The following is a 25,242-nucleotide window of genomic DNA, read 5'->3' as shown; positions in this document are numbered from 1 at the left end:
AACATGTTATATCACATCTTTCCAGTAACAGATGTTCCAATGTGTATCCAAGTCTTTCTAACGGTGAAGCAGCTATCCAAACTTTCTGATCAGATTGTTCCATTTATAATCAGTGTTTTGTGAGAAGAGGGAAGCCCTGGCACACCCCTTTTTAGGATTCCCACGGGGCTGGTGTGCCATATCTCAGGTCACGCTGAAAGAACATGCTTAAATTCCCACAGTCAGATTTTCTGTTTGGGCCACCAAGTTAAGAATTGAAGTGGACGGGAAGAAAACCATCTTTTTTTCCGTAACCCTCCATAAGATATCTAAGCAAGGCACGTGTTGGCCTCTCTCCTTGAATGCAGAAGCTTCGGCAGAAGTTTCTACACTTTTTTTTTTTTTTCCTTTTTCCGTTTTCGCTTTTTTCCCTCCCGCTTACCACCCAGTGAAGTACAAGCAACAGAGACAGCACTGTAACTTCAGCCGGTGAGCCTCAGCAGCCTGTCCTAGAACATCCCTGTGGCCTTGCAATAAATGCCAGCAGCCAAAAGAAATGCTGTGTACTTACTCTTCCAGCCATCGGCAACAGCGCTGCTATGGCACGAACACCGAGCTTACTTAATAGAAAGCACCAATGCACCATTGACAGTACATTAATACGTTTTTTTTATTTTGAATTTTTAAAAGTCATTCCATCAATACGATGAATAGTTCTCTCAAGTAACTGAATTCTTAACAGAATGACTGAAGTTTAAATGTATTTTTCCCCGGCCCCAAACCAAAGGACAGCCTCCAAACAGCTTGTTTGGGTACAAAGTAAGCTCACCTCACAAAAATCCAATAAATGACTTTATTAAATATATTCTTTTCCTCTAAAATATAAATATTCACTATACTCTTATAAATGTGGAGTAGGCTCATATTTCATTTGTCTATCCCATCCAAATATGAATCAGTCCAAAATCTGAAAATGAAGAAATAGCATCTGTAATTATCATTATTTTTTCTATAAATATATATAATATGAATTTTCTTTGCAAACTGTTTAGTTATTCACTTATACTTCATATAGTACTGAGCACCTTAGATTACATATTGTATCATTTAATTGTTGGTACTAATACAGGGATTTGTAATATTTACAATGCACATACATGTTAAGTATAACATTCCAGTGATTTGTAAGTGTTAAAGGAAAAAGGAAATAGTGCAGTATAGTTTATATACGTATTTAACCTACCCCACAGTATGCAAGTTTTCACTTTAACCGCTGGAACTTTCATAGGAGCCTGTGTCCAAATTTTTAAGTTATACTTTGGAATAGCAATAAAAATGTCCTGATTTGCTTTTTAAAAACTTCACACAACAGTTTACTTGGTGACGTGATGTGAGTTCGTACTCGAAGACCAGTCCCCCAGCGTACCGACTGCTCTCAGCTTCTCAGAAGTTGCTCTCCTAGAAGCTCCCAAGCCAAAGGAGACCCAAGTAACTGCCACAGAAAGCCACGTGAACAGCAGTGGTTGCTAAATGAGAAATATCCATTTGGAAATTAATTGCTAAGTTATGGAACGTGTTATCTTCTACCTTGTGAATTTACACGAGGAATTAATATTGAAGTGAGTACCGTGACAGTAAAACCAAAGTTCACAGCTAGATGAATCCCCTCCCAGGCTTGCTTTTGACCGGTGAGAGGTGCTGGGAGTAGGGCTGCTCTTCCACATGGCGATTTAGCTGTTGTTCTTCGATGACTATGTTCTGTATTTGGGAAGTCAGCCTATCATTGTAAATTTTTAATTAGTTTCAGTGATTAAGATACCTATGGAAACCACCAAGAACTAATTCCTATGCTGTGAATAAACAGCATGATTTACACTTAATTCTCAAGACTTAGCTTAAAAGCAACATGGAAACAAACTCTGTTTTTAATTTTCCTCTTTGCTAGCCGAGTGATGCGAAGTTGAAGCTTTCTCAGGAATAAAAGAAGTGTTGTAATAATGACAGGTGAACTTCCGCAAACTTTGGATTTATTACTTTCTGTACAGTTTCTGTCCTTCAAAGCGTGAATTTTGGGCAAAACTCCAAAAGCAAACAAAAAACCACCCCTCTGTAAAGCAGTTCTGTTTAACAAGTAAGAACACCATAAATGCCATGCCTGTTCTGTTTCTTTCTGTTCCCACCTGACCACATGAAGCCAATTTAGTAGTTCCAGGTGCAAGCTGTGTGTATCATCTCTGATTATAAAGGTCAGCATTGCTGCCTGCTGCGAGCCCAGTGTAGCTGTGAACAAGGCTGAAACTCTGTGATTTGCATGTTTTGATTTAAAACAGTACGTTGTGGTGCTAAACGGGAACTAGTAAGTTACGGGGACGGAGATGAACCTCCTAAAGTTTCACCAGCAAGGAATAAATCCAGACTTGCCAAGTCATGCTACAGGAGCAGTTCCATGTTAAGGCTTTTCTGGCAGCACAGCTCGTGCTCCTGCCCCAGTGCATTTCCTGACTGTTCTGGAGCTGCTTTAACAACTTTTCTAATCTAATCTAGAAAACCCTCAAAAAAATCAAGGCTTCCTCCCTCCCCACATTTGTTCTGCTATGGAGACCACACAACCAGCCTCATCAGAGCTGAGCGGGTGACTCAGTAGGGGCAGCAGGACAGGAAGCTCACCACAGCTGGAAAACTGCCATGGGAATGTACTGGCAGAAGCTTAGGTCACGCTTCAGCGCGGGTTCAGGGAGCTTTTACCTGAGCCAGAGACCTCAGGTAGCTGAAACACATTAAGCCATTCTGGGAAGTCGCTATAAAAATACCTCCTGTGTGTGCATTACCGAAGGATGCTCCTACCTACGCCCCACCGACAGCCGGCTCTCAATACACTGCTATAGCCTGGCTTGCTCTGGCTCCATCGCTAGGAATGTACGCAAGATATCTTTGTAATTTAATTCGAAAGTGCCCCTTGGCAGGCATCCTCCAGCTGTTCACTGACCACAGCTGTATTGCTTTAGAGCACCTGACTCAAGGTGCACGTTTGCATGCTCTGCTGGGTATTCAAACAACAGGTTCTGACAGCGCTCCGGAAGGAAAATCTTCTGTAAGCGGTGCACAGGTTAGAAGAAATGGTTTCCTTTTGGGTGGTGGGACAACCTTGTTGGGAGAACTACTCAAACAACCTTGAGCCTGCACCACAACCAACACCCACTCTTGTCTGCTTAGCCCTTGACTTATTCTGTATAAACAAGTGCATTGAAATAGGCACAATTTAATGATTCTGAAACATTTACACGTATGGTACTACTCACTTTTACTGTCTCATATGGGATTTAAAAATCCCATTATTTACAATGAAATCCATTGTTTTCCTTGTCACGTCACCTCTTTAGCTGATCAAAATGAAACCTGGGCCTCGGAAGACTGCAGAAACGGCCAAGGCGTAGTACTGAACCCAAAGCTGGTGAATGTTGCTAGCTGGTACAGGTTGCTGCTGTTGACTGTGCTTCAGATTAACATGGTCACTCCATCTTTCTCTGAAGAAACAGACGTACCCCATTATGCCACCAAGCCAAGTCTTGTAATCTTTGCTGACAGGAACGAATGAATGATGAACACAATTGGTTTTGGACAGGAATGAAGGTCCAGTTGCTGAAAGCACAGAAAGCAAGTTGAGAATGATTAGATTAGATTACAGCTCAAATAAGCAATTATTTACAGAATATTTGATCAACTGCTGCCTGGTGTTTTGAACAGGCTTCTATTAATAAAAACCCTTTATTACAACATATTGTCTTTCCTTTGCATATAGCTGCAAATATTTAGGCTACTAGAAGTAAGTAATAAGCATCTTGACAGCAGATGAGATCCTGGTGCCTCTGGGCTTGCATCCACCTGGGTAAGCAGCAGAAAACTAAATCAGGTGCTGCAAATGCCTCTTCAGGCTCTGTTTCTGCCCAGGGATGGTTGTGGGCCTGCCACATCCAATGCCTGGTGTATCTGCTGGTGGTCACAGCTGCAGCCAGGATACTGCACCTTCAGCAACCGTGGCTGCTCCTCTGTTCACACAAATGGCAGTGAGACTTTTTTTTCCACAATCACGGTTCAGATGATCTCACCACATGCTTGCTAAGCATGACAGCCTTGTCAGCGTGGACAGCAGCTTCAACAGTAGGTTCGCATCCAAACAAACCAGGTTTGCCATTCCACTAGTCATGTATCAAATTTATTGAGAGCTAGTACCAAATTCCCTTCTGAAAGCCTGACAATAAGCAGTCTGCAGACTATATGTTATCAAAGATGACATGAGGAATTAAGCACCCAGCATGCTCATGGACTGCTGAAAAAAAATTTGGCAGGAAAGACCATGTTTACATGCATAATTTATGGTATTTAAAGTGCTCGTAGGAATAAGCACCTTATTTTTAGGCATTGTGACAGCTAACTTAGAGGCCTAAGCAGACAGTACGTCTGTAGTCTTCAATTTTTTGCAGCAACTAGATGTTCAAAGATGTCTAAAACATAGCTTGTTGTCATAGTGTCCCTTTGTGTATTTTGGAATTAATAATATCTCATTCCAAAGATCTTCCACTTGCAATCATTTAAAAAAGGAAATGGATACATACAAATATTCTAACATCTGACTATTTAGTAAGAAATCTTTCATCCCTCTTTGCATGGTTTTACCATTTTATCTCTCTTTTTAGTTTATCTCCTTCTAAAGCCAGATTGTCGAGCTGTACTACAAAGCGTGGCATCTAAATACTGGTACTGGAACCTGGTACTGGCCAATTGTTATTAGAGTAGAACAGAACAGAATAGAATATTTCAGTTGGAAGGGACCCACAATAATCATCTAGTCCAACTTCCTTTAGTGCTTCTCCACCCCCACAGCCTGAAGAACCACCAAGGAGATGGTAACATGCACCCCTTTACTAAACACAGTACTTACAATTTCTCCATCCTTTCCTCCGAAGTCCAAATAAAGCATCCTTATCCCATCATCTGAGGACATTTTCAGTTTTTCGTAGGGATATTGTGCAATTGTCTTAGAGAAGGCACCATCTTGCGGTTCAGTTGTAAGAGAGAATCCATGTTCGTAATGGATGGTCAAACGGCACTCCTGGCTTTTATATGTGCAAGCTGGAGAAGGAAACAAAATCTAGTCTGTAACATTCTTAAAAGCAACAAATTCCATTTGGCTGCAGATATCTGCAGTTTACATTTGATCTCAACGCTATCTCGTGGAAAGTAATCTTCCCTAAACCCGGGCTAATCATGCTCTAACTGTAAACCTGCAAATCTTTCTGTTGTGCGAGGGCCAAGCAAGGTTGTTAGTTATGGTGTAAACACACAGACTAAAATTGTGCTTGGCAGTAGCAGTGCTGATGTCAGTCCTTTCACTTACTCACTGCATTCTTTATGTTGCAGTGTAAATCTACATGCTAACACCAAAAAAACTACTGAAGTTTAATAAGGCTCCGGCTGGCATTTCCTTCCTTCAAACCCTGACAAAGTCATAGCTACTCTTCTTCTTAACGTCTGACAGACATAGCCAAAATCAATAAATGTGGCGCAAAATGCCTGAGAAAATTAGAAGCTGTAAAGGGTTTCCCTAAAGTGTTTTGACAAAGATGAAGACACTCCTGGGTCTTCATTAGTGTCGTGGTAATTGAAAAAGAGCCCAGATAATTGTATATAACAGCTACTGCAGCAGAAAGTCTGCATCTTCCCCTCAGCTCAGAAACATAGGCCATGATCCAAATTAAAAATGAAGTTTAGGCGTTCACATCCCAAATTCTCTTTTCCACCACTTTCCTGTGAACAATTCTGCTAAGAAGGGTCCTTGGCACTGGGATAAGAGCACCATGATGAAAGAACGGGCTGATGCTCTCCCCTCCTGCTTTTGGAAAGAAGGGCATCCGTGTCCCTGTGCTGAGGAGATGGACACATCCTCAGGGTGGCTCCCACTGAACACTCTGGCTGGTTTCCATGTCAGAGGCCCTCACAAAGCAGCCTGAGCTCCCGGCGCGGCACACGGCCTGGCAGCCTACGGGCAGGTGTCCCCACGCTCAGCAGCGTGTGGCTGTACCTAATGTCTTCATGAAATTGGAGCTGCCCTTCGTCGCGGAGCGGATTTATGCTTCGGCTCTTGCTCTCATATTTTTCGGCAATGCACGGAGATAATGTTCAACAGCCCTGCCAACTGTAGGGCTGGCGGGGGAAGGACTCCTAAATCCTAAGGGTACTGAAGAGAAAGGCACAGCCTCAAAGCCCCAGAGCCACCCCAGGCTGGCAGCTACCTGGCCGAATGGGGCATCGCCCCAGAACACCTGCAGCTGATTACTTTTATTCCAGTCAATTTTCCATGTACAGAAGTGCTGAGAAGTGACATCCCCATGTTCAGGGAGAAAAATGACTAGCCGTCAAAATGTGACTATTGGACTGGTTTGTCTTTTTTTACACTTCTGAAATGAGCAGAACTAGGTGAATAAATGACCAGTTAACCCTTACGAACGTCCCAGTTCTCCTCTGCCTCCTCCCTCGGCAGGAGAAACTCGTGCCAGGCTCAGGAGTCTCCTGAATTCAGAAAAATGCTCTTTTCTGTGTGTTTCTGGACAAACCTCTGATGATCACTCCTCTGTGACACACAGCCCTATATGGCAGCCTTCAGACTTGTGTCTGAAACGACATGCCCAAAACAAGACCAAAAATCAGAATGACAGTTGACTGTGTCACTGGGCCAGAGGTACCACACCATCTGGGACTGGCTCACAGAACCCTGAATATGCAGTTTTTTCTAGCAGAAGACGCCTGTGCTACCTGTGAGCGTCATGAGGAGGGGTGGAGATGCAGCACCGCAGGTGTTACTCACATGTGGTGATTTCTGTGATGAGCTCTGCAGAATTGTGGCAGCCCTGCACTACACTTCTCGTCCACAGTGAGAGGTCTCGGCTAGTCTCTGTCCTGAACAGATGCGTTTCAATCCCTTGCCTTGTACCAGTACGGGTTGCGAAAGACAGATCCACTCCCGACTGCGGTGAGCCTTTTCCTGGGCCAGAATGGACCAACCTGCAATTGGATTTGAAAACACATCAGGGAATTATAATGCTGACACAGTGCACTGCACCAAAATCCCCAATTGAGCACAGCTCTGCTCTGTATGTTCGTAAGTGCTCGTGGCTGGGAGCAGAACTCGCATCTTCTCTGCATTTGAGCCTGACGTGGCTCCTAGTGACACTCAGAAAAGTGAGGTCCAAGGCAGCCAGTACGGAAGCAGCCAGATATGCAGGTTTTGATAGGCACATCCCAAAATCTGATGAATTCCACAAAACAGTGGGTGAGGAACTGAGAGAAATCACCAACTGGTCTGTGGTGATGGGGTTTGATACACAGATACCAGTGCTCACTCATATGAGGCAGCTGAATCCAGCTTTCACTGTCAAGTGGCATTTGCCATAAAGCTTAAATGTCTGCAGACAAACTCAACGATAAATGCTGTTGGATAAATAAGTTAATAAGCAGATACAAAACTACTGTCTTGAGTATACTTTTCCCATAAGGAACCTGTAAAATGCAAAATGTTGCAGCTACTTGTAATCTGAAATTCTCTCACATTTTTCTGCAATTAACATTTTTTTGCCTGGCATCAACAGATAATCTGTGACCAGGAAAGTTTGTTCATCTGGGCAAACACTAATCACAGGGAATATTTTTTGAATAAGAAAATCAACATCGCATATTTAATTCTTCTTTAAGACTGCCCTTTTGGGTTTGGGGTTTTTCTTCCCCCTGCAGAAGTGTGGACAGTAAATACAGAATTCACTCAAGGACATGACACTGATTCAGCTGAAAAGAACAATCCAGAGGAGCTCGTCACTGAGATCCAGAGACTAACCCTCAGAGGAAGGGGTCACAAAATTAAATTCTTCTGTGAAGCTTATTTCTGTCTTGTGTCTCCTGTTTCCCTTTCTATAGGTAAACAATATACTTCATATGAGACTATGAAGTATGTATGTAGCACTGTAGTAGAATACTTGTGCTGAAGGATAAAACATTAGATTATACTAATCATCTGCTCACCCTCAAATTATTGTTTTCCATCTGGAAGAATAGTTGCCTGTTAGCTGACACTGTAGAAGCATGCCATCAGACAGAGATGTTTTAATAGGAAAAGAAAAAAAAAGCAGAAAGGAAAGAAAAAGCACAACTTTAGCTTTTCAGTTATTGAAACACTAACCACACAGCATCTGAAATTTTCCCCAATTCCCTGGCAGTCCGTGCTGACATTTGGGATGCCCATTGTGCTGAACAGATGTGTCCTTCTTTTGTATTCTGCTAGAAGGTTTGCAAGATCTGTTCACGTTCAGGTTCATGGTAACTTCCTTTGGATTCTGAGCATCTGCCTTGATTTCATGTTCCCAGGAGGAAGCAAGATGCAGAGTATCCCGGTCAGAGGTGCAAACTCTGAGGGGATGCTGCATCTTGATAATCAAGGCAGGAGACTGGGAACTGAAATCTCTAGTGACTTCTGCCATTGCCTGTGCCCGGCCAGTCACCCAGGTGCAGGCATGGCCACTGCTCTCATGGTGCCTTCTGCTACCGGGAGCAACTGCGGGAAAGCAGCCTGGAAAATCACATCAAGTTTGTAATTAAAAATAAGACTATTCCAGCTTCTTCCTGGGCCATCCCTTCTCCTTTATACAGTACTTACCAGCTGTGCTAAAGATTGTTTTCAAATACTTGTGATACTGAATGTGTGACAGACAGATGGTCCCAATGTTTAATTTCCTTTCAAATCTACCCCACCCACCCCACCCGGCTCCCCTACATCTTCATGCTGTATCCATAGCACTGGCATTGTAGGTTTTTCAGCACATGGATAGAATGAAGATGTACTTTACAAATCAAAGTACGTGGACGCATCCAACATGAACACTTCCTTGCCTGCCTTCTCATTTGCATTACCCCCTCAGCCTTAAAAATGCAGTCTCCCTTTTTAAAATGTTTTTCTGTCATACAGCTCCAGACCCTGCTTTGGAAAATCATGCAGTTAAACATGAACTAGACAAATATGCATGGGAACATTTGATAGTGTTTATGAACCAGCTGTCGCTTCTGATGTATTTGGGTACAGGTCAAGGGATTCCCAAGCTTTAATGAAGTTGCATTCTCGAGAACTGTTTCATTTACATAAAAGATATTTGAACCTAAAGACCACAAAAATACCTCAACGGGCAAAAAATAGTCTTAGAAACTTCACAGAGGGCTTCCCCTCACCCCCACCTCCTGTTGCTCTGACCACGGTGGGGGTTGTGGGCATGGTGCACGCTGCACCCCAAAGCCAGAAAGATACCCCAGGACCAGCTCTGGTAATATTCACTTTCAGTCGCTGAAGGTTACTCGGCCCCACGGAGGTTTGTGAGGACAGGCAGGAGCCCCAGCACTCCTCCCCAGCGCAGCCAGAGCCACAAGAGGGCAGGAGAAGGTTGGTCACGATCAAGTCTGTTTGCACAGCGTGTAGGTAACAGGCAGCAGCTGTAAAACGCAACTCTTGGCATGCTTCAGGGAGCCAGGGAGACACTTCCAATTTCTCTCATTTTTTCCTTGTCTCTCTATGTTTTGGGGACCCTTTTAGCATTATTCTTTGCACACGTGTGATCACAAGATGGGTATGGTCCAACACGAAGTGCTGGTTCTGGGTGAGATGCACCAAGACCTGCTTCTCATCCTAATGCTATGAAAAGAGTTTCAACCATTTCCTGCAACAGCAAAATCTAATAGCCTCGTCAAAAAGACAGTGAAACCAGCACTGACACTCAAAGCAAGTGTTCAGCTGCTCATTTGAGATTTATTTCAAAAGAGACCGTGATACAAGTGCATCAACAGTCACGCAGCTCTGCCCAGTAGAAAGCCACTATCGCCTGACCTTTCTTACGTTGAAACCACTCCTTACCCTGAGTTCGCCCTTGAAACCTGCTCTGGAACTGCTGTACTTTGGGCAAACCTATGCACATGCTCTCAGTTCATCTGAGTTCTGCATGGAAGGAGCCATGACCACCAGGAAGACAAGCAGAGAACTTGCACAGCATCTCATACACCTTCCCCTGGGTGCTCGGGTAGCCCAGTGCTCTCCGCCTGCCTCTCTGCCCGCTTGCACAGATGACTAATCAGTGCCCAAACTCCTTCCCCAACTTGCCATGGCATTAACTATCAAATTGCTTTAATACTTTCTAGTTACAGACCTCAGCTTTACACAAAAGCTACTTATCTAATCTTTAATCAGTGTCCAACATAGGCTACCTTTTTTTTATTTTTCCCTTTCCTTTCATATCTGGCTATGACAGATAACGGAATTTGATTGCAAACATTTAAGATGTAATTACTTAAGCCCCATTCCCATGCTAGAGGGAGGCACTGTATTCAGGCATAAGAAAACACTGAAACAGAGATTACGACAAAAAGGTCCTTGGAGTCAGGGCTATGAGCCAGCTGCTGTGCCTCCCGGTGCAGTGATTTAAAGGAGCAACTTAAATCTAATCTCACTTTCATTTGAGCTATTACTTATATTCCATACAAAGCTGGGAAAGACTGACTGGAAAATATTTTTAGGTCTAAATAGCATCTATAGGTTGAAGGCAAACATATCAACAAACAAAAAGGGCATGTTGAAATTCTGCTGTTAAAATACTGTAAGAAGATTGTAATCCTTCTACCACTTTCCAATTTTCTCTGCTCATTATGTCTTGGGTAGATTAAGCATGACTGTACAGTATCTGGCACTGAAGTTTTCCAGTTTCAGCAGCTTTTCAAATATGCATTAGCTAAGCAAAAATGTTTTCCCAAGGACTCATGAAAATCTGAAAGACAGGAGCAGCCAAGATTACAACATGTGGTCTGCAAACTTTCCAGGTGAAAAGTTCTAAATTGCACTGATCAATGCACAGAGGGGATTAAAAAACCTGTCACAAGGAGGGTAATCACTGAGCAAGCATGAACACAGCAGTCAATAACAAGAGCAAACCCTGTGTATTTTTTTGGTATAACTGTACTCAGTGTGATATATCATAAAAGCAGGATCCTGCAGGGTTTTAATCAAAATCATCCAAAACGGTAGGTGTAATGATTTAGGGAATCTGTCAATTTCTGTAATCTGTTCACCTTGGGGATTCATGTGTTTATATGTACTTATCAGACTGTGACTCCATTCTGAGCGTCAAGTTTTGTGTATCTGTCGTCTTTTTGCCTGAGTGTTGAATTCCCAGCAATATTAGTAAGAAAGAGATCAAAGAGATGGGGCTGGAATGGTTCTCAGGAGGTCACCCGGCCCATCCCCCTTCCTAGAGCAGGGCTAACTGTGCCAACACACTACTGAGGATTATAGCATCACCCATCCTTCAAGGACCCCAGTGATGAGGATCATACACCTTTCCTACAGAATCTGATCCATCATTCGCACACCGAGTTTTTCCAAGGACCTACCCAAACCTGCCCTGCTGCAACAGCAGGCAACTATGCCCTGTTGTATCCAGGAGGGACCTGGAGAACATGCTCCCGTGTCCTCCTTGTGTCTCATCTTCATACTTGAAAACCGCTGACATGTTTTCCATGGACCTCTCCAGATTAAACAACTAAGGCTTCTCAAGTACTCCCCTACTGACAGTGTTTTCTAGGTCTTACATTTGCATTGTTTTCTTCTAGACCTTCCACAGCTAACTTGCATCTTTTTGGAAGTGCAGTGCCTCACGTGAAGGTGGTTTATCACCTGAGGCTTTACTCATGCTCTGTAGTTATGTATGATTACTACATCTGCCTAACACACAACACTTCTGCTATAACCCAAGATGATCATCTTTATTTTCCCCTCTCAAAAACATAGCACCGTAGATTTAAGCAATTTTGCCAGGACGCTTCCCAGCAAAGCAACTATGTTCCTCATTTTCCACCCCAAACCAGTGCAGCTGATTATTCCCCAGCACTTGTCTCTTCTGAACCTCATCCCATCTTTCTTACAGCCCATTTCCCCAGTCTATAAAGGCCCTTCAGCAGCCCGACACTTGTGCTTAGCAATCTCTCATTCCCCTCCAGCCTGAAGGCCAGTGCTCTATTCACACAGGAATCCCATTGGACAGGGAGATGACTATCCCCACCCAAGGCAAGCCAGTCTGCTATCAAATCTGAACTCCTGAGAAAAAGTAATTCAGTAAAAAGCCTTCCAAGACAAGGTCTCAGATTGTTTGATGTGGCAGATCGGTGATCACTGATGAGGGGGGCTGGCGATACCCACCAAAGGGCTGTCTTTACACGTGATGACGTGTGGGCAGGAAGGGGGCAGGCTGCGCTGCGGGATGTCCAGTCACTTAGAGGAGGAGTTGGGTCCATGCACAAATGACATCCCAAAGCAAAGAGGGGGAGAAACATCACCCTCTGCTGTGGTGCTCTTGCTTTACAAACTCTAAGGCTTAGTGACACACCTGGACACAGCCTTTGGCTCCGGCTCCAACACCTTACTCAGACTCAGTTTTCATCAGGAATCATCAGCATTCACCGGCATAGTGCGCAGCAGGCTGCAAGCTGCGAAGCTTGGGGCTGCTGCCTTAAGTTACAGTAACAAAGCGTGAGTCAGAAGCTGGCGTGCGAGGGAGTCTGAAACTCCATCACGGGTAGGTAGACTGGGACAAAACAACCATCAGTGTAATTCCCAGAGTTCAATTTTTTTTATTTATTATTATAATGATTTAGCAGCAAAGCCTTAGCTCATTTAGGGAGAGAACTAAACCGAGAGACCGAGAACAAAAATTAACTAATGAGAGCGCAGTAAGAGACCCGCTGCCTTTGGCCATGTACAGCAAGCCCTTCTGACTGAGAACTCATTGAAAATGGTATAATAGAGGCCTGTAGCAAGGCCAAATCAATGGCAGAGCAGCTCTTTCTCAAGCCCTTTGACCATACTGGCAAAGAAACGTGATTAAGATTCACATCAAGAAGCACAGACAGTTTCCACTGCATAAAGACAACCATGGGAAAGCCGTCTCTGAATTAGTGTCGATGGATACCCTCGAAATAATGCAGATGGTTATTTCCGACCTAGATTCAAGCATGTGTCTTCCAACCTCACAATTTTAAGCTAAAAAAGCCAGGAATTCGTTCGCTAGAGCAGGAACAGAAGTTGTGCTGAAATTAAGCGTCTCCATCACATGTGCAACCCTTCAAAAGCCTCAAACTAGTGGTGCAGAACTGCCACAATGGCACATCCAACTCAGGGCAACAATTTCATTTTTTTTCAGCCTGGAGGACCAGCTGCAAATCTGAGTGCTTCTGCCAAGCCCTCAGGTCTGCACACTGAGAAATTTCAGGAGATTGAACTCTTGGCTTTTTCAGCACTCCTGCCTCTGGATCTGGGCCAAACGGCCACATCCATAATCCTTCTGGCCATCACCCTCAGCCAGAACTCGAAATGGAGAAGAAAGAAGTTAAGCTGAGCACATCAGCCCACTGAAGAAGAATCTGCTTCTCAAACCACAACATTTCAAGTATGATATATAGCTGTGTACCAGCTATACCTGTTCCTGGCTGACTCAGCAGTTCCCACCAGTCTTGAAGCAGTCATAATAAAAAACCACAGGTACCTGGTGGCTAGCAGGGGGTAGGTATGCAGAGGGCTGAACCAAGCCTCCTTCATCCGTGGCATGCTCTCATAAATCAAGAGGTCTTTCTCTGTCAAGACCACTAACACTGGCTTCCAGTGCTTCTCGTTGTCTCCTGGCACCTGAAAAAGAGCAAAGTCTCAGTGAAACAAGAAAAGACAAAGCTACCATCATGTAAAGCCTGACGATACGAACATGTTGAGTCCTGGGTGAGATAATGAACAAAAAAGAGTTTTATGTCTTTGGCTTTTTGATATCTCCCACCCGAATTTATAACCAGCTGCAGAAGAGAAGGAGTGAAGTGCAGTGACATATGCTGTTCTCATTAGCACTGCCATTTCCAGCTCTCTTTATAGGCTACTCCACAAATGCAGTAGCGGAAGAACACCGAGACAGGGATGGCTGTTATTTAGCTGAGGTATTCATGAAAAAACTTCAAATGCGTATTTATAATGTGTACCAATTCATGTGTAGCTGGCTCATTCACTTGAGTGCTGGACACTGCTGCTCTTGTTTCTATTTTCGTGAGCAAAAAAAGCTGCAACATCATCACTATTAAAGAAGAGTGTCAGGTAGTAAAAAATAGTGGGCTGGGACCAGATGCTTTTTTCCGCAGCAGTTCACTTTTTCACTGCTTCTCCTTCGTTCATACCATTCTTCCAGTTTTACAAGTGCCAATTTATAAAGAAATCCAACTTAAACATGGGATTGATCTGAAGCATTGACTCAGTGATGGACCTGTGTCTGCATTTCAAACCCATATGTAGAAGATGTCTGAAGACTGGGTCATCGGAGCCCTGTACTGGCTGCAGAATCCAGATGTGGAATCATGTTTTGCACGTTAGACAGGTGGTAGTCCACATGGCTACACAATTACTGTTAGGGGGACCAAGTACAGATCCTGGGTTTTACTTATTCTACACTGGTAGCATAGAAGTATCTTTAAATAGATGGGAATATGAAAGGGTCTTAGTTTTGAGAATGATGCTCTTCTCTTTCACAGGCAGATGCATCGTTTTCCTTTTGATGCCCATCAAGAAAAAGAAGCCCCATTACGCAGTAACACTTGCAGCAACGCTTTTAAACCACCCAGATATCTTACTGGGTACTAAAGGGAACAAAACAAATTCTGTGATTCACCAGAGAATCCGGTTGTCTACATGACTCCTCCATTAAAACCTTCTCTGGGAAAGAGCAGCAGTTGTCTACTCTGTTTTACGGTTGATACCGGCTTACTTGCCCCAGGCATGTGTCACTGGGCACATCACTGGGTGGAGAAACATATAAAAGGGATCAATTAAAGGCTGAAAAGGCTGGGAGTGGCACAGACAGGAATGGAAATCCAGATCCTTAAGTACAATGTGCCTCAAGCGATGGATTCAGGTTAGAATCACATTAGAAACACTTGCATTTTATGTGAAGACAGGGTCCCACAAATTTCTATACTTTTAAGAATTTCTATACTTCGAAGATAGCTTCACACCAGAACACCAATGCCCAAAGCAGATCTTCTTAAACTATGATTTTTGGCCTACATAATTTCTAAGAAGTATTTTTCCTTCTGAATTACGCTTTTTCAATAATCACAATCCTGTTTACAGCATTACCTGCTCATTGGTTGTTCGTGTCTATGTGTTAACCAAAGTCATAAATGGTTCATCCTTTTAATTTCTACAGAAGCATCAATTACAATTTTCTTTTAGCTATAGTTTCTTGAAATGCAAACTTTCATTTTCAAATAGGGCTGAAGAGAGAAGCCACATAATTAACACACCTATTGATACACTCCTGAAATAATGCAAAATCCAGAGTTCTTGCAGCTCGTGTACTGTGGAAATATTCACATGAGCAAAAAGCATCCTTAGCTTCTTAATACCAGTTATTAACTACAGTTAACACCACAGTTCCTAGCATGGGAATATAGAAATAAATGTTACGGTTAATGCTAACATTTAATAAATGTTGCAGTTAACGCTAACATTTAATTTTTGAGCATCTGACTCTGTTCTTTAACTAGAAAGATTTTATTATATACTTTTGAAGATTTCCAGAAAAGAAAAAAGGAAGATAATATGAAATCTCTCATAGGATGACAAAGGATGTTGAGATCCATAATCTGCAGGAGTAAGCAGGCAGTATACTGGGCTGTTTGTTATTTCTTATTTTTCGACTATGTAACCACAAGCAATCCAAAGACTACTGGAAGCTGCTGACAGCTTTTCTGCAGAACCACCCTGCCAGTGTACTATTTTCAATCACAAGCTTTGCTATTGGGTGGCTGGTCAGGCAACTGTGACTCCAGAAACTTTGGGAAACACTGTTCCCTCTAAAGCAACCACAAGAAAGGGAAGAAAACTCATTTTGCCCGCTTGTCCCACAACTATTTGCTGTAAACGTTAGGAACCAGGATCTCCAGCACGGATCCTGCGGTTACCACCTGCACAGCAAAGCCCATAGATTTGCCCCAGTCCTCCCCAACAGCTGGGTGACTATGGAGATGATGTGGCTTGGTCATAAGGTATTGAAGAGTTTTTCTCAAGAATAAGTGATCTTCTACTACCTCTCCTTGTAGGATGTGTTCCCTGTTTGTAGGGTGTGTACTGGGAAGGGGAGAGAAGAGAATGATGTCTGCCTGTGTCCTGCTAGGAAGCCCTCCCCAATAAGAAGGGCCATGAAATACACACACTTTTAAACACGTTTTTTAAACCTTGCTGGGACCATAGCTGCCTCGCTGCTAAGGAATGCCAGTATAAGCAATACTGCTGCTATTTCAGACCTGAAGAAGGATGTGTGGGCCCAAAAGCTTGTCTGTTTTTTTCCAACAGCTGATCTAATAAAAGATACTGCCTTTCCTTAAAAACCTTGAATTGCATTAGTGTTCCCTGATTTTACTGGGGTTTGCATCAGGCTTTAACAGCTGATGCCGTGCTGTTCAACAGGCAGTTGGCACTTCTGGAAGGTGTCAAAGAGAACATGCTGTCCCATAAACGGCAATAGCAAATTTTACAAAAGAAGAAAGGCTGCAAATATACCATTAGCCTACAGGGCATATTCAGAACAAATCAGCATGGTAAATTAATGCAGAGCAAGCAAGTGGCATACCAAGCATGAGCATAAGAGCAAATTACAAAAGAGAAGCAAAAACCATGTTGCTTACAGGCAGCTAAGTGAAGGGTTTGTTCAGGTTTTAAAGGTTTTAACATCTAACGTATCATAAAGATAACGTGAAAACTTCTGCAAGAGTAAATGTAAGTATCATTTGAGATACGCTGCAGAGGCACCATTTTATACAATGGTTAGGGCCTGCTGCTTAGCCAGAACATTGCAGAATTCTGGCGCTTGCACTACAGTTCCTTCACGTCATCTCCCACTTGCACGGGCACACTTCAAAGTGCATTGATCTGCGTAGCAGACAAAATCACCATCCACTCTAAAAACTTGTCAAACCCAGCCCTTTTTCAAAGTCAAAAATATTAGATCAAATCTAGAAGAACTACAGAAAGAAAAAAATCAGTACTCCTCAAACCTCCTACCACAACAAAATGAATCAGCAAACTTTTTGCTGGCCTTCTGGGCGCTGTTCAGGTAACACCAAGTAACAGGTACGAGTGCCCCCTCTCCACGCTCTGCTCATCTCAGCTGAGGTCACTGATTGTATTCTCAGGTGAAATTCCACTTCAAGTCCACAAAGCTGTAAATGTTTACACCAGAAGCAAACTTCTTTTTTTCTTTCCTAGACACACTGCGCCCCTAGATCAAAGTCTTCAAGTACAAACCTGAAAAGGAAGAACATATTCTAACAAAAAAAAACAACCAAGTGAGGTGAAGCATCCTTTTTGCTGCTCGCAAACCTTTTTTGCTCCTCATATACTAACCCTGTGAAGTGCAAACCCCGCTTTTTCCTGTGTGCATCCCTCTGGTTTACCCTTCCAAATTCAGAAAATATTTCATGTGCAGCAGGGATGAAACTTTTTTTTTTTGGTGTGTGTGTGTAACAGTGTGATGGTTGGGCCTGGAATGACACCGGGGGAGACCTGCGTTCATGTCTTACTTGATCACAGGCTTCCTCTACAAAGTCAGCCTGAATGCTCTGCATTTCCATACTGACACCACGGTCTCAGCTGGGGAGGCAAGTGCTGCTGTAACACTCACAGCAGGAACAGACGCAAATGGGAAGGTGGACAAAAAGTGCGCAAGATTGGCTGCTGTATTTCAGCAGCTACACGGAGGTTTGTTCACCAGCCTTCGGCTGACACAAGAACAAAAGTGCTTCAATGCAGAAAGCAGACAGCTCACACAGCGTTAGGACACACCAGACCCCACCATCCCGAGGATGTACCTGAGCTCTGGCTGCTTCTGGATGCCTTTGCATGGTGGGGCAGCGTTGCTCCAGGCTTTGTTTTAGGGCTGGATCTGTGGTCTGAAGGACTGACTGCAAATAATGACGTAGCAAGCTCAACACTACCTGTATGACTGCTTCTGCCAGTTTTCTGGCAACTGGTCACGTGCTTAAGGCCACTGCTTGCAATGTACCCTTAAAGAGTAACTCCTCTGATACAGAGCCAAGGATATTTCAGAGAGGAGCCAGCGTGTTTTTCCCGCAGGCAATGGAGACCCCTGGCCCCTTTAATGGGTATCACAGCTTCCAAACCTTTCATAGTTTTCACATATAATTAGTTGCCATAAAGACAACGGGCATCTCAATGGAGATACATCCTTTTACAAATGGTTTGGCCCTTTGCTCTTTCATCTTCCAGGTCTCTTTTTCCTAAGGTTTTTATTTGAATTTCAGTTATTCATCTACTTCAGGCTGCCAGAAACGGATGAAAGAACACTTTTAATCTATGAGGCTCACAGATAATTAGAGTCCTCAGTCTACTCTGGAAAGCTGTTTTATATTTTCATTAACTCAAAAGGGACATTTCAATTACATTCCCTGTTTAGTAAACAAATCATATACTGCCAGCAGACCACAGCAGCAAGTATCCAGGCCTTTCAGATAACCACCACAAAGGTAGCAAGTTTATGCTACAGTAACTGGTTTAACTCCCTTTTCCATCACCCTGTCCCAAATCCCAGAGCCACACCACCACCCCACACAGAGAACACAAGGAGAAACCAAGAAAGAATCTTCAGAAACCTTTTTCTTGCTATTTTCCCTCCTCCTTCACTTAAAATCTCTCTGTGCTGACAACTGCCAGCTTCAATACAGGCTGGGGTATGTTCTGCTACGTATTTCTTGCCTTTTTGCTGTCTTTTCATGAGGGGTTACATCCATGTTCAGAATAAATTTTATTCATTTACAGAAACCTACTTGTCAGTTCCTGAAAATAACAGCTGGGACTGAAAAGGATTTTTGCAAGACAAACAGCAGTGATGCAGAAATACATCATGCAAACCCCAGCATATGAAACAATGCTGGTATTTCTGTGAGCTCATTTAACGGGAGACAATTTGCAATGCAGAAGTGGGTGTAAGTGACAGCCGTAGGCAGAGGATATCAACACCTCCCACGCCACACGTGGATGCGATGTGTTTTACTGCTAAACTTTGTAGTTTTAAACAGGAAATAATGTGCACATTGTTTGGGGGGGGGTGGGAAGCTAATGAAAATGTATCTGGTTTTGTTCTTCCCTCTCTTTGACCTCAGTGATAGCTCAAAGGTGGCTTGTGCCGTTACCAGATCTGGCTTACAGTCAGTGCACACACAAAAAGCCTGCAAAGGGCACAGTATTGCCTCCTCTGAGCAGGTAGCAGCAAGCGAGTGATGCGCATGCTTGGCCATAGTGCCGCTGCTGTAGAAGCAGCCAAAGCCAGGCAGGTCAGGTGGGAACCACAGCAGGGACCATGCTGATCCAACCCTTGCGCTACCCTGAGCAAAGCCCAGGGATACACTAACAGCTAGTTATGGGCACTGCCGAGTACGGACAGGACATCCATTCTCAAGACAAGTCTGTACTCCTTCTAACTATCCTTTAAAATTACAAGACACAAGCCAACTTTTATCAAAAGTAGGAGTCAACCACGCCAGCATGGCAATATGTTCAGGCCAATGCCCTGACTCTCTGGATTTACAGGATTTTTAAACAGCTCTGGCTCATAACCAAACGCCTCTAAATGTCAAGAGAAGCACCTCAGCCCTCTGTACTCTCACATATGAGAAGAGTAGGTGATCTGAGACCTTTCCTACAGCCAAACAAGTATGCCCAATCCCAGTTCTGTAGTGAAGGTTTGCTCCAGAGCTTGCTGTTTTCTAATGACTCTGCGTTTTTGGACTAGGCCCTTGGGAAACAAGCCTGGAGGGCTGCATGTCTCCTATGCTACAGAGAAGATGGGAGACAAATTCTTCTTGAAGGTGCACAGTGAGAGGATGGGATTCAATAACCACAAGCTGAAACAAGGGAGATTCTGATTTTGATACTCAGAGAAACTTTTTCAGCATGTCATGGTGGTCAAACACTGGAACAGACTGTGAAATGATTGAGATGATACTTGCAATATGACTGGGCAGGGCCCTAAGCAGGCTGGTCTACTTGGCACTGCTTAGAGAAGGGGGGCTGAACCGTAAAAACTCCTTTCCAACCTATATTATTTCCTGAGGTTATAAAACACCGGAAATTAATGAAAGAAGCAGTCCAGATCTGGATCAGAAAGCCATCATTTAGGTTGCCCTTAATTTAAAGTTAGTTCTACAATTATTCCATACCCATGCAGTTTTTCATGTATTTGTGTCGCATGAATGTTGCATCAATATAAATGCAGTAGTCATATAAAATGGTTATTGCAGTTTAAGGGTTTGCAGAATGATTTGTAGTTACCTTGTACCTTAAATGATTTAGAGCTGTATAAAAGGTGTATCCTTGATCCTTCTGACTATATAGAGTTTAACACTCTGGATTTCCTTTGCAGTGGATTCCTTGCAAAAGATAAGGAATGTAAGGAATGGAAAATCCAGCATCACATAAGCTTCATTCACTGTACCTTAAGTAAAAATATATTGCACACCTGCATGAGAGAAGTTTAAAATCCTGATGTGTTCTCTTTCTTCTGATTAATGGGTCCACTGAAACTGGTTAACTAAATACACAGAAATCCAACTCCATGGGACTCAAAAAGGGGAAAAAAAAAAAGGTAATTCATCTATTTTAGAAACCTCTACCATAACCCAGGATCATTTTGCTAGAGCATTAAGTTGAGACTTGAAGGTCTGTAGTAAGAGTTTTTTTGCAATACAACCACAGACTTTCTGATAACATCAGGAATCTTTCCAGGGAAGGGCAAACAGGCACTATACACAGGAGAGTAAATGTCCCACACCATTTGCTAAAGACAGTGATTGCTTTTCATCTTAGAGAAGGTGAAAGGAACTTTATTGCGTTTTAAGAAGTATTCTGATGTTTTCTGAGTAAAACACATTTTCTCCTATATAGCACCTTCTTCAGACCGTGACAGCACTGCCTGAAATTAAGTAGTAGTAATTTATGATAGCAAGGCTTTGCAAACAGCAAAGGTCCACTCCTGAAAAGATAGTGCTGAGCTAAATAATCTCTGTAGAAAAACCTGCACTTTGCTATTATTTTTTTTCTTCCTTTTTATTTTTTCTCAGAAATTGCCAGGGGAGAGCAGGGAAAGGAAGAGGACATTTCATCACTCAGGGGCTGTGGCAAAAAATATCTGCCCAACCTGTAAGTCACAAGGACAGATACACGGGGGAAGGTCAGAACAGACCAGCTCCACTGGCCACTAAGGCTCATCAAGAGACAGTGGAGAGCTACAGTTCAACTGACCTCCAAAGCCAGTCTGACTGGGGACCAACCTGTGTTGAAAGAGGTCGCATTTTAAGTATTGCTTATAAAAGAGACACAGGGGAAGGAAGAAAAAAAGGAAGGAAAGACCATTAACCTCAGGCTTTTCTAATCAGTTACACTGATTGAACAAATGAATGGGAAGCCTGAAGAGTGGAGGTGAGCACAAAGCCGCAATTTAAAAGAAGAAACATCTGCAAAAGTGGAGGCAATCACAATTACCTATGTCCATGACCTGCCAGCAACTGTGTTTGACCTACCAGCGCCTGTGTTTCACCCAGCAATCTCTCTTTTCCAGCACCCTTACACCAACATTCAGGATAAAAGTGAAGATGCTATTAGCAGACACCTTTGAGTCTGTTGTGTGTTCATGTATGGCTTATCTATGAGGCGTCTGGGCTCTTCAGACTGCAAGCGAGAACAGCTGCAAACTTGCATTCTGAAACACATCTCATGAACATATCACCAAAAAGCTGGTGATAGCAGCTGCCTGAAGTTTAATAAATATTTAAATAAAAATCACAGAATTAAAACGTGGGAGGAACTGTACCTCTAAGACACAGCTCAGTTCTGAGACAGATGAGCAGCTGTGTTGTCTTCAAAATAATCACTGGACCTCAAAGCACAATAATCCTCGTACTTCCCTTTAAAATGAAGTAGTCCCTCCAGTAAGCCAGGTTTGCCCTAGGAAACACTAAGAAAGACTGCGTATCTTCCCCTTCAATCCGTGGAGCTATTTTGCACATCAGGGTCAGCCACAGCAGAAAAGGGAGGCAAGACAACAGACGGGAGCTTTGGAAGCTCTACAACATCTGCTATGCAACTGCTCGAGAATGGATACAGTTACTTAGGGGTGGGGAAAACCAGTTTTCCCCTGGTATGCTCCAGGATACCAAGAGCAACCACCGTTCTCTCCTGTGCCCTGCAGGTTGCTGGATGCCACAGTTTTGTGACATAGAGTCACAAAAAAGACATACAGTGAGCATTCAAGCCAAGGTAAAGAATATTATGAGGGAGTTCATCATCATCAGTGGGGCATAATGGTAATTGTACAGCAGCAGAATCAAGTGAAGACACCATAGTTTAAACTCACTGTCTCTAAAAGTCTATAATTTACAAGTGAATCTGACATCAGCTGATCAAGTAGGTACCACATTAGGATAAATGAAGAACAATATCCATTACATCAAAAAAATACAAACATCTCATCTTTCAATTCAGTAAAAGTGCACGGATATTTTAACACCAGCTCAAGAACACTTGTCAACAGCACCCAATCAAATGGGAATGCTGGAGGTGTAGTTTTCATTTGAAAGCAGCTTGCAGTTTTTAATGATGGCTCAAACATGTAAAATGCCATTTGAAATTATTGTGGTGTCTGTTTGGTGAAGGACAGGTAATCATCAATGTCTATATTAAAACTACAGTGACTGAAATTTGTCCCAGATGATGTTTTGTGCCTCTCTCTATCACATTGTCTTTCCTAATACTCAGCTTCAGAAATAATGGTCCATCACAACTGGTACCTTTTGAAGACTGACAGCTTTGACTACTTTACTCAAGGCTCATTATAAATCACAAGTGCTGGAAGAAAAAAACAGTAGGGGAGCAATACAGAGAGAACAAGATGTTTCTTTGTCATTGTTACTATGTTGTCTCAAGGACAGTCCAGAATACTTTGTTGTTTCACTCTATTGTGTCATTGATCAATATTCAGTAATACTGATGGACTGCAATGCAACTAATGACCTCAAGCAAATGAGTGAATTCACTACATGCCTGGCACAAAAATGTATTATCTTCAAAAAACACTGATAAAATCTATATGTTAGGCTTCATCAACTGGAATTTTGAACATGCTGAGAAATATCTGAATACTTTTTGAAAAAGCAGAGGTTCAAGTAGAAACCTTACTAATGTGGCTTAATTTTGAAAAAATGTGGAGCAGCCATAGCTTTCTCGGAAGTTTGGTAAAAATCAGTTACAGTTTGGAATCCAAACCTACTTATTTAGATGCCTAAGGATATATCACACAAAGTTCCTATGGTTTTGTTTTTTTATTATTTGTTTGCCAGGTTGCCATTTTCAAAGCCATCCAATTGTTTGATACCATATATTGTTTCAAATGGATAAAATGTCTCTCTCTGCCAGCATAATGACAAACCTCCACAAGCTATCTAAAATACTCAAGGAATATACCTGCTGTCTTAATGGGGGAAAAAAAGGAACTTAAAACACGGCATTTTCATTAGAATTTGTTTATCAAATTCAAAATTTTCTGATGGGCAGAATAACTGGTTTTTTTTCTCAGAAACCCAGCTGAGCTCCAAGAAATCTCTGCCAACCAAATAGGTGCTGCACCTTGGCAGCCAGATTTTGGAGTACATCCGGTAGGTTTTCATGATGGATCTCAGAACTGGTGGATCCCAGGGTGCCAGTAAAGGTAGGAAATGAACAGTTAGTCCATTTAATATGCAATTCACTTTCACTCCTTAATAAAGACAAAGCTGAATTTTAAAATCTTTGCCCGTTCAGAGAGCTCTGTTTGATTTGGGATTTGTTAGTTTTCTAAGGAATGAGTAAAGAAGCAAATAGGATATAACCGAAAGTGTCACCTGCCCCACTGAAAAGCTAAGAACATTGTTCTTCTGCCTTCCTGGAAGGCTTAAGCCAGTCACTGGTTCAGAAACGTGACGCTTAGATTCATAGAAGGAAGACTGAAGACAGAATCATAGAATCGTTTGGGTTGGAAAAGACCTTTAAGATCACCAAGTCCGCCACTGAACATGTCTCTAAGTGCCACATTTACAGGTCTTCTAAATACATTCAGGGGTGGTTACTCAACCATTTCTTTGGGCAGCCTGTTCCAATACTTGACCATCCTTTTAGTGAAGAATTTTTTTCTAATACCCAATCTAAATCTAATGGCATTCAGCCATTTTCTAACCCAACAAATATTACACCCATCCAAGCCAGGAGCAGCCAGTTTCTCCAGGAGAATGCTGTGGGAGATGGTGTCAAAGGCTTTACTAAGGTCCAAGTAGACACCATCCACAGCCTTTGCCTCGCCCATTAAGCAGGTAATCTTGTCATAGAAGGAGATCAGGTTCATCAAGCAGGACCTGCCTTTCATAACCCCACACTGGCTGGGCCTGATCCCCCAGTTGCTCTGCACGTGCCACCCGATGGCGCTCAGGATGACCTGCTCCATAACCTTCCCTGGCACTGAGGTCTGACTGACAAACCTGTAGTTTCCTGGATCCTCCTTCCAGCCCTTCCTGTAGATAGGCGTCATTGCTAATAAATGATTGAAAGTGGCTCGGTGAGCACTTCTGCCAGTTCTCTCAGTACCCTTGGGGGGATCCCATTCAGCCTTATAGGTTTGTGTGGGTCTAAGCGGTGTGATCATTTCCCCTTGGATTACAGAGGCTTCATTCTGCTCCCCATCCGTGTCTTGCAGCTCAGGGGCCTGGGTACCCGGAGAACAACTGGTCTTACTATTGAGGACTGAGGCAAAGAAGGCATTAAGTACCTCAGCCTTTTCCTCAGCTTTTGCCACTGTTTCCTCCCACATCCCATAAAGGATGGAGATTCTCCTTAGCCCTCCTTTTGTTGCCAATTTTTTATAGAAACATTTTTTATTGTCTTTTACGGCAGTAGCCAGATTAAGTTCTAGTGGGGTTTTGGCTCTTTTAATTTTCCCCATGTGTAACCTCACAGCATCTTTGAAGCCCTTCTGAGTGGCCTGCCCCTTCTTCCAAAGGTCATAAACTCTCCTTTATTTCCTAAGATCCAGCCAAAGCTTCATTCAGCCCCGCCGGTCT

At 43.0% G+C, this 25,242-nt stretch overlaps 1 protein-coding gene across 1 annotated transcript in view; it reads right to left on the bottom strand.

Annotated features, from left to right (window-relative positions):
* Positions 1-818: 818 nt before the first annotated feature.
* Positions 819-25,242, bottom strand: part of SNTB1 (syntrophin beta 1) — a 116,016-nt gene continuing 91,592 nt past the window's right edge. The window contains exons 4-7 of the mRNA XM_056332632.1: positions 13,596-13,735; positions 6,842-7,038; positions 4,919-5,109; positions 819-3,618 (exon numbers count right to left, since the gene is read on the bottom strand). Of these exons, the coding sequence (XP_056188607.1) occupies positions 3,526-3,618; positions 4,919-5,109; positions 6,842-7,038; positions 13,596-13,735 (621 nt within the window). The 3' untranslated portion in view covers positions 819-3,525. The remainder of the gene's footprint in view (positions 3,619-4,918; positions 5,110-6,841; positions 7,039-13,595; positions 13,736-25,242) is intronic.

This window comes from Falco biarmicus, chromosome 3 (assembly GCF_023638135.1).
Source record: "Falco biarmicus isolate bFalBia1 chromosome 3, bFalBia1.pri, whole genome shotgun sequence".
NCBI lineage: Eukaryota > Metazoa > Chordata > Aves > Falconiformes > Falconidae > Falco > Falco biarmicus.
Note: the sequence above shows the minus strand (reverse complement) of the source record. Positions and strands in the feature narration are given on the sequence as shown.